At 42.8% G+C, this 10,488-nt stretch overlaps 1 protein-coding gene across 1 annotated transcript; it reads right to left on the bottom strand.

The window, feature by feature from the left end:
- Positions 1-4,113: 4,113 nt before the first annotated feature.
- Positions 4,114-8,814, bottom strand: LOC109757361 (arabinosyltransferase RRA2). Its single transcript, XM_020316180.4, has 2 exons — positions 8,510-8,814; positions 4,114-5,505 (listed from the first exon to the last, which is right to left on the bottom strand). The coding sequence occupies exons 1-2, from the start codon at positions 8,693-8,695 to the stop codon at positions 4,417-4,419; spliced, it is 1,275 nt and encodes a 424-aa protein (XP_020171769.1). The 5' UTR covers positions 8,696-8,814; the 3' UTR covers positions 4,114-4,416.
- Between the last annotated feature and the right edge of the window lie 1,674 nt (positions 8,815-10,488).

Here is a 10,488-nt window from a genome sequence, read left to right as displayed (position 1 = left end):
GACAAATCCTAATCTCGATCTATGGCAACCCAACAAACACCATCGGAGACACCTGTAGAGCATCTTTATAATAACCCAGTTACGTTGTGACATTTGATAGCACGCAAGGCATTCCTCCGGTATCCGGGAGTTGCATAATCTCATAGTCAAAGGAATATGTATTTGACATGAAGAAAGCTATAGCAATAAAACTGAACGATCAATATGCTAAGCTAACGGATGGGTCATGTCCATCACATCATTCTCCTAATGATGTGATCCCATTCATCGAATGACAACACATGTCTATGGTTAGGAAACTTAACCATCTTTGATTAACGAGCTAGTCTAGTAGAGGCTTACTAGGGACACGGTGTTTTGTCTATGTATTCACACATGTATCAAGTTTCCGTTAATACAATTCTAGCATGAATAATAAACCTTTATCATGATATAATGAAATATAAAATAGCAACTTTATTATTGCCTCTAGGGCATATTTCCTTCAACTACCGCCGAGCAATTGATAGAAAAGTGCAAAGTTATGAAGATATCTAAGGCAATGATCATGAATGTACGCATCACGTCCGTGTCAGTAGACCGAAACGATTCTGCATCTACTACTATTACTCCATACATCGACCGCTATCCACCATGCATCTAGAGTATTAAGTTCATAAAGGACGGAGTAACGCATTAAGTAAGATGACATGATGTAGAGGAATTAACTCAAGCAATATGATGAAAATCCCATCTTTTTATCCTCGATGGCAACAATAGAATACGTGCCTTGTTGCCCCTACTGTCACTGGGAAAGGACATTGCAAGATTGAACCAAAAGCTAAGCACTTCTCCCATTTCAAGAAAAACCAATCTAGTTGGCCAAACCAAACCGATAGTTCGAAGAGAATTACAAAGATATCAAATCATGCATAAAAGAATTCAGAGAAGATTTAAATAATATTCATAGATAAGCTGAACATGAATCCACAATTCATCGGATCTCGGCAAACACACCGCTAAAAAGTATTACATCGAATAGATCTCCAAGAACATCGAGGAGAACATGGTATTGAGAATAAAAGAGAGAGAAGAAGCCATCTAGCTACTAGATATGGACCTGTAGGTCTGTGGTAAACTACTCATGCTTCATCTGAAGGGCAATAGGGTTGATGTAGAAGCCCTCCGTGATCGAATCCCCCTCCGGCAGGGTGGCCGGAAAAGGTCCCTAGATGGGATCTCATGGGTACAGAAGGTTGCGGCGGTGGAAAAGTGTTTTCGTGGATGCCTCTGGTGGTTTGTGGATATTTGAGAATATATAGGCCGAAGAATTAGGTCAGGAGAGGCACGAGGGGCCCACAAGGGTGGGGGCGCCCTACCCCCCTGAGCGTGCCCTCCGTCCTTGTGGCCACCTCGTGGCTCCTCCGACTTCATCTCCAAGTCTCCTGGTTGTCTTCTGATCCAAGAAAAATCATCGCGAAGGTTTCATTCCGTTTGGACTCCGTTTGGTATTCCTTTTCTGCGAAACTCAAAAACAAGGGAAAAAACAGGAACTGACACTGGGCTCTAGGTTAATAGGTTAGTCCCAAAAATAATATAAAATAGCATATTAATGCATATAAAACATCCAAAACAGATAATATAATAGCATGAAACAATAAAAAATTATAGATACGTTGGAGGCGTATCACATCCGTGAACCTTTGGTTATCATGTGCTATTCCATTTGCTTCACGATACTTTATAAAACCCGAGGCGAGATGTATCGGTATCCTCTTGAGTCATACACATGCTCACTATACCGGTTTTCTCATTACCGGTTTTGTTATTTTTTCTCGTTGACATGTTCCGGCATCCCCGTGACATGGTCACATGTGTCTGCCTAGACGATGATGAATTCTTTCATACCGGGAGGGCCCTAAGAATATCTCTCCATCGCCGGAGGAGCAAATTTCACTCTTGAGCCATCTAGTCCCTTGTCTAACTTTCAGATGAACGTGTAAGTTGTCGTTATGATCACCGTGTTATAGATGACGTTTGAACAACCCCAAAGTCCACCGTACGGTAAGAAGTGACTAGCATACTCTCATGGTCTATGGAACTAAAAACACACGATAACACTTCATTTATAACAATTGATTTTAGACGATATTATCTCAAAGTATAACAAACAAGTTTGGGTCGATTCAATATGTTTGTTCTTTTAACGTCATACTCTCAATGTTGTTTTCGGACTATCGTTACACTTAATAATATCTTAAGATCCGAAAAATATGATCACCAACAACACTTGTGACAGTCTTAAAGGCAAGACTAGGAGCTTAATTTTGCCGTTTGTCATCCACACGTACATATGAGCTTTCCACTAAATCGCACATTTAAGGATCATAGCAGTTTTATAGCATAAAATATAAACTCTTAATTATGAATACAGAAATATAATAATACAATATTATTGTCTCTAGGGCATATTTCCAACAGTTCCACAAGAGAATAAAAAGGTAGGATGGAAAATAATATTTTTGTACTTTTGGAATAAAACAAAACTGAAAATAAAGTGTGTGTAAAAGTTGTTGGAAGGTGATTCTTATGCTAAAAATTGGATTGTGGTTCATATGTTCACCAAGTATAATTCTCCAATACATAAAAGTGCGATAGGTAACATAATCATGTGCAAAGGTACATAATGAAATATTTCATGCTCATGTCAAACATATGAATGTGTTGATTCTACATACGCAGTACATCCGTAATATTACTAGACTGGGATACCCTCTGGCCTCTGCATCTTATAGCTAAATAGCCCGTCCATAGATCAAGATCCTCTGCATCATCTGAACATTAACTGTGAACCCATGTGATTACTTTGAGCAAAATGACATATTGTTGTGTTTACGGGATTCCAATGGACCCTCTAATAAACCTTAACCCTTAATGACAACAATTCAATTCAAATCTTTTCTACTTTCTGTCGCTATGGTGGTTTACTTTTGCAAAATTGAACCCAAGTAATGAATATCTCTCCCACTACTGATTACCGATCTAAACTGCCCAAGAGTAAACAAGTAATCGGAGAGAAATATACATTTATAGATCAAACAAGATGTCATGCATTAATCTGAACATAAAAAGTAATCCATCACACGATCAACACCATTGTTACAGATACATCAAATTAACCATAATCATGTAGGAAAGCTCGTATGACTATTGTATTGATCATTTAAACACATCAAGATGAAGAGATTACAACTTTGGCGTAGTGAGGGGGTAGACTACTCACAACTCATCTTTGAGCGTGAGGATTGAGGTTGATGATGGTGAAGATGACTTCCCCTCCGACAGTTCAAATCAGGACTGGACTAAAAAGGAAGATTGCCTCGAAAACGCGACGTGGCAGTAGCGAAAAAATGCTCGATATTTAGGGTTTCGGAGAATATATAGATCATCGAGCACCGGAGGCAACCTGGGGGTGCCCACAGGCCGTAGGCGCCCCTGTAAGGTGGGCACCTAGACCATGTCCCCCACCCCCCAAAGGGCTGGGCCCTGGTAATCATTTTTCTCAGATTTTTCTCTGAAATACCAAATACACAAAAACAGGAACTTACACCAGAAATTAATATGTTAGTGCAATAGAAATTTATAAAGAAGCATGCCTCAAATGTTTGTAACTAACAATGTAACATGAATCATACAAAAATTATAGATACATTTAAGACGTATCGACATCCCAAGCTTACTACAAAAATTATAAATAAGTTGACATTTAAAAATGATGCATGATTGATCTCTAATGCAACTATTACATTATCATGGGCTACGGCTGTGACATCCAATACACAGAGAGATGTGAGATCAGAGGAATCCTACATTTCGAAGAGCAACTTCCACCATATGACCATACTCCATTAACAATCCAAACTAGCTAATGCCCTCACTAATCCACTTATGCTCGTAGGGAATTATTATAGCAGGTGTAGATTCACTCAAATATGGAGATTTAAGTTCCCATCGTTAAATAACTAACCAGAGTACATTTTCCTTTTGTCCTAAACTATATCTTCAACATGTATTACCACATTAAAACTTCATGGCGAATATATATAACCATAACTCTACACGCACACATGCAGATGCGATACTGCTAGTTATTATTAACCAGACATAAAATCATTCCCGTGTGCAAGACATAAAATCGTTCAAGTCCAACAAAGTACAGAAGGTAGTATCAAGATCGACATTCAAGTTACCAACTACAGAACTATCAGGGTTAGATGCTCACTGAAAGTCTGACATCTCAAGCACAATGTTCCAAAATGATCATGTATTGTTTACAGTAGTTACTGATACGGGCTTCCATCCAGAGTTTCAAGAACAATGGATAACAACAAGAGAACAAGAAGGGTCATTGGCTGTTCCTAATAAGCTTTGGTTTTATCATTCTGATCCATCAGGGAAATGATCAAGTGCATTCTGCTTTCCATTAACATAAAATTCAATCACTGCTTTCATGCGCGCCTCCTTATCAGGATGGTAGTTCAAATGCACAATCACTGGCTTCAACTTCCGCAGCTGAGCACTTTTCCTCACTGTCTTGAAGAGAACTTTGCTGTTCATAAAGAGATATATATCCATGGTTCTTTTGGATGCATGTAGGCCTTCATAACCAGGATGTGAGGGGAAAAACAGTTCCTCGTTAAAAACAGCCTGGTCCCATGATTTGGGTTCACGAGAAAGGCGACCAGCTACCCTATCCAAAAGCTCAATTGAAGGAATTGTTGGCCTTATGAAGAAAAATCCAGAATTAAAAACCCATATGCGCATCGTGTGTGCGTATCTTGCCCAGCCCATTGAAGGCTCATCAAACACATCATTGAAACCATAGGCTGTCATATTGTCGTGGCCATCACTCATGGACTCTATATCAGAATCTCCGTAAAGATGATCAAAGGGATTCTGGAAGAACATGATATCAATATCAGAGAGGAGAACACTGTACCCAAGCTGCAAGAATTCCCTCAAAATGCGAAACTTCAAAGCAGAAACAGCATGGTTTCCACCTGTCTTCCCTATGCTGTCAATGCCTTCATCAGGATCCCGCCGATAAACTGGGACGTCTTTGGACTTGCAGAAGTTCTCTATGCTGTCATCTAATGCAACAACCAAGTAATTTGTGATTCCAACTCTTTTGATATTAGTAAACCACATCTCAAGCGTCTGTTTCACGTTAGAATTTGCCACTGCAACGATGATTTCTTTCTTCACAGCAACCTGTTGCAATATCTTAGCCAGTCTGGGATTGGTGGATTCATCAGGCATGACTGTTGGATTTGTTCTAAGAGCCTTCACAGTACCAAAAGGACCAGCACTATACAAAGCCTGGTTTTTTCCTTGTCCAGCCATTTGAAGCTTCATCGAGAGTTCATTGATCTGCTTCCTGAAGTCAGCATTTTTTCTCTCCAATGATGCCAACTGTGACTGTAGGTTGGTAACTTCCTCCGATGTCTCACAAGTAACTGAGTCAGCCTAACATATCAAAAATATAAATGTAAATAGCAGCATGTGAAGAGAACATCTTAAGCAAAACACACCTTGGTTATAATAATTAAACAACCAACAACAGATATGTAAATATATAAGCCAACTGAAAGATTATGAACATCGGATTTTGTACATAGATGCACATGATCCTTTTTTACCATCAAAGGGCAGTTGGTGTCTTGGTGACATGACTTTCATCTGAGTCGCTCTGGGGTAGCGACTCGGAAAAAGTCGAGCCTGCAGTTGCGACTAGTTGCAACTCGCGACTTGAGTCGACATTTTTTTGCGACTCATCGACTAGTCGCGCGACTCGAAAACCATGCTTGGTGATGATGGTACGTCGTCTACCTCTCCTCTCATATAAGACATGTGGGCCTTACCCCAAAACATGTGGAAGGTGCAGATTGTCAACGCACGATTCAAGGGACCTTCCATCATTTGTAGATATATGACCAATTGACCATACATGAACATAAAAAATTTAGGAATGCCATTTTGGAAGGTGCAGATTTTGGAAGCATGATTTAATGTATATAGCTTTCCATCATTTCTAGATATATGAACATACAGAACTTCTGAATGCCCCTGTAAAAAAAATAGGAATGTGTTATTTAGAATCTGTTTGGTGCTGGAGCTCGGCACCTCTGGGTTCAGGTCCTCACGTGCTCGAAGGTGGCCTTGGCGGGCAGGTCGCGCGACTACGGTCTTCGCGGAGTGAACGCCCCTCAAGCAGCAGTATGGCGCGGAGCTCTCCAAGTGTGGCGCATCTATCCGGGAGTAGGCGGGGTGCACGGAAGGAGGAGCGGTGTCGGAGGTTTGCATGAGGGTGGCGGAGGGGGAGAGAAGTCAGGGTTGGGAGCGCGGAAGATGGCGAGGGAGTTGCGGGGAGCTCGCTGGACTCCATCCGTGCGGCATCAGGGTAGAAGAAAAGACGAGCGCAGGGCTCGCCGGAGGCCATGCTAGCGGCGGCGATGGCAAACGGTGCACGAGGGGAGAAACAGGAGAATAGAATGCCCTCTATATTTTTCCTACTCTGCCAAAATATAAAGGCAAGTTAGGTGTTTTTAGAGGGCCCTCTAAAATTATTAGGGATAGAGGGCCACTTTGGGAGTCTGCTAGAATTGTTCTTAGAGGCCTATAACAATGATATATGACTATTTTGGTGCACAAAGGTTAGGTCCCACAAGTCATTGCCTTTAGAAACGTTATTTCAAAATCTAATATTTTATATCAAGAAATAACAGAGGATGCTTGGCTTCGGGCAATTTGGCAAAGCAAAAACTAGTTGGAGTTTCTTTGAAACCTAAGAACAAATGGGAATAATGACAAATATAACTACTGAGATACACACTTATTTTAGAAATCTTTAGGTGCAATGAACAAGGAAAATCATCTGAAGGTGAAAGCCAAAACAACATACATGGGCAAGGCTTACAGAGTAGTGTAGACAATTAGGTGAGAACCATCGGAGCACCTAGATGTCTGAAGCTAGCAGTTTTATTCTCTATCTTGTCAGGTTGTTTGAAATTTCCACTCCTCATTGCTACCAAGGTGCATGCCTGTTTTTCCGAGCCAAGTTCCGGGCGGGTTCCGGGCTAATCAGAGAGATTGCACGTATGTGCAACTCCTCTGGAGACCCCAGAAACTGGCCAGACTTGTCAACGGAAGTTCCGGCCATGCAGAAGTTCCGGGCAGGTTCCGGGCTCTCCAGATTGCACACATTGTAAACTGTCTCTGGTTTCCCCGGAAGCTGGCCAGACCTGCCCCGGAAGTTCCGGGGTTCACAGAACCCTGGTCAAGGTAGGATTAAGACAGGCTCTCCCCTCGGACATGAAGAATAAATTCAGTGCATATGTTTATGTGTACGTGTACGTAAAGTTGATTCCCACTGTATCTTCAGGGTGCACCCCCTCTTAATAGTGTGGTTGCCCTATGAACTCTTATAAACAAAATTGGAAATCAGGCAACACTTCTTTTTCCTTTTACGAGTAGAGGGGCATCCATCCATGCATCCTTCCATGTTATGGTGGCACTGTTTACAGACTAGAGCATGTGCTTAGATCACTAAGATATGTTGTCATAAATACCAAAAATTATCAAGAGCATAAATGCCCTTTCAGTTTTGCCTGTTACGGTGTAATTCATTCCCATTGTGTTATTTGATTCAGATCACTGCTAGGACATTGACTGTATGGCACAGCTATAGGCACTTGACAACAAGCGCACGGAATATCGTTTATTCGTAGATAGACAAAATAATGAAAAAATTTGTTGCTAACACGAACCCCTGCACAAGCTACCGGCTGCAGCCATTGCAAAATATAGTAGTGCTTGTGCAAAGGTGATTATTTTCTGCAACACAAATCGAGCAGCATGTGCTGCCAACATCGCTGACCAGCATACAAGTGTTCAATCATTTCACAGCATACAAGTGTTCAATCATTCCACCGACTACTTAAGCAGATGTAATAACCAGCCCAACGACATCCTTAAGTAATCACAAAGCATAGCAGAAACCAGAAGGATGTAGCAAAATGCAGACATCGCCTTCTTCCACTACAATAATCATATTTTTGGATGTACAACAGCTACAATGCTAGCAATCTCTGAGCATCGTGTATCCATTCTGAGGTTGTGACATTTTTTATACTAATCTAGGCAATTACCTTCATATCACTGGAGCATTTTAAGTATTGTCCACAGTCTGCTCGTAATTGGTCCAAACGGGAAAATGGACGCCATCATTCCCTAACACATCTGAGTCTCACGCATACCTGGTTGACTTAGATTCTAAGATTCATCCATTGTCGTTACACTGTTGCAAGCGTCCAACAAGAATCATATATGAATATTAATCTCACACTAAGCGGACCAACACTAAAAAACCTTTCAATCAAGATACATCACAAAACCAACAAGTCATCTACCTTCCGTCTACCAAGAAACGAACAGGGAAGGAAGAAAGGAGAAGAAAGGAGGAATAGATTACCCGGCGACGCCAGTGGAGGGCGGAGTCGGTGGAGCGGGAGATGAGGCCGTCGGGGTAGAAGAACGCGCAGACGCAGCCGAGAGTAACGCCGACGGCCACCGCCGCCGCGATGCGGGACCCGCGGGACGGCGGCTGCCCGCTGCCCAAGCCGGTGCGCATCAGGGGAGGCTCGCGCCGGCCGGCCATCTGCCTCCGTGATGCCGCCGCCGCCACCGAGATCTGGCGAGAGCTATGGAAACGGCGGAGGCTTTGGTGGATTCCCTTCCCGTCTTCTTTATGGAACGCGTGGTTTAAGCCGAGACGTGACGACCGGTTTGCTTTGTTTAAGTGGAACGAACTGTGCTGTTGGCACACTGGACGGCAATTTTTGCCTTTTTGAGCTGGACAAATGTACCAATTTGAAATGATGTTTTATTTAGAAAACATACTAACTCTGTCAAAAATGCTCTTATATTATGAGATGGAGGGAGTGGTAGAATATGTGAAAGATCGTGGATGTCGTCTAGAGGGGTGAATATGCCCTTTAAAATAATTACGGTTTAGACTTGGACACATGCGGAATAAAACTAGTGTTTAATTTGTTAAACATAAAACTTAAAACAACTGGACTCACCTATATGCACTAACAACTTATGCTAAGCAAGATAAACAACTATGTGATGGCAAGATATATAACATGAAACATTGTGCCTATCACAAAGTAAAGTGCACAAGTAAAGGGCTTGGGTAAGATATAATCGAGGCACGCGGAGACGACGATGTATCCCAAAGTTCACAACCTTGCGAATGCTAATCTTCGTTTGAAGCGGTGTGGAGGCATAATGCTCCCCCAAAAGCCACTAGGGCCACCGTAATCTCCTCGCGCCCTCGTATAATGCAAGATGTCGTGATTCCACTAAGGGACCCTTGAGGGCGATAACCGAACTCGTAGAAATGGCAACCCTTGGGGCGGTCACCGAACCCGTACACTCTGACAACCCTCGGGGACGGTCACGAGAACCCATACAAATTGCTCGGGGCAATCTCCAGAACCTAATTGAAGACCCCGACGCTTGTCCCGGAGCTTTCCACCATAATGATTGAGCTCCGCGACACCACCAAACGTCTAGGACGCCCAAGCACCCAAGAGACACAAGCTCTAGGGTGCTCAAACACCCAAGAGTAATAAGCTTCTCAACTCTCACTTTCACGTATCACTGTGGAGAAGTCAAACCGATGCAACTAATGCAATGGCAGGAACACACGAAGTGGTCAAGTCCCTCACTCCCAAATCCCACCACAACAACAAAAGCTATGGAGGAATATGAGAGGAAGAACAAGGAGAACACCGAAAACTCCAAGATCTAAATCCAAGGGGTTCCCTTCACTTAGAGGAGAAAGTGATTGGTGGAAATGTGAATCTAGATCTTCTCTCTCTTTTCCCTCAAGAACTAGCAAGAATCATTAGAGGCATTAGGAGATAGCAAGCTCAAAGAAGGTCAACAATGGGGGAGAAACACGAGCTTGAAGGATAGGGACCATTGGGGAAGAAGGCCCACTTAAATAGCCCCCCTCCCCGAATCCAACCGTTATGCCCACAAGTCGTGCTCAAGCGGTACTACCGCTCGGGGTAGCGGTACTACCGCTTAGCACGGTCAAAACAGCCCAACGAAACAGAAAAACAAGAGTAGTAGTTCTGCCAGAGAGGTACTAGCAGTCGAGGGAGCAGTACTACCGCTCGGGCGGGCAGTACTACCGCTCGAGCAGTTCGGGCAACAGAAGCATAAAAGTAAGCGGAAGTGGTTGCGCTAGAAGGAAGCGGAAGTACCACGCAAGCGGTACTACTGCTCGGGGGAGCAGTACTACCGCTTAGCACTGAAAAACTATCCAAGCAAAACATAAGGAAGCTCCAAAACTGAAACTTCTATAACTCCTGCAAACGGACTCCGAAATCAGCAAGCTCAAACTTGTTAGATAGAACACGACAATTACTACCCAAG

The sequence above is a fragment of the Aegilops tauschii genome, chromosome 2, assembly GCF_002575655.3.
Source record: "Aegilops tauschii subsp. strangulata cultivar AL8/78 chromosome 2, Aet v6.0, whole genome shotgun sequence".
NCBI classification, from domain to species: domain Eukaryota; kingdom Viridiplantae; phylum Streptophyta; class Magnoliopsida; order Poales; family Poaceae; genus Aegilops; species Aegilops tauschii.
The sequence above is the reverse complement of the archived record's forward strand: the minus strand, read 5'-3'. Positions and strand labels throughout refer to the sequence as shown.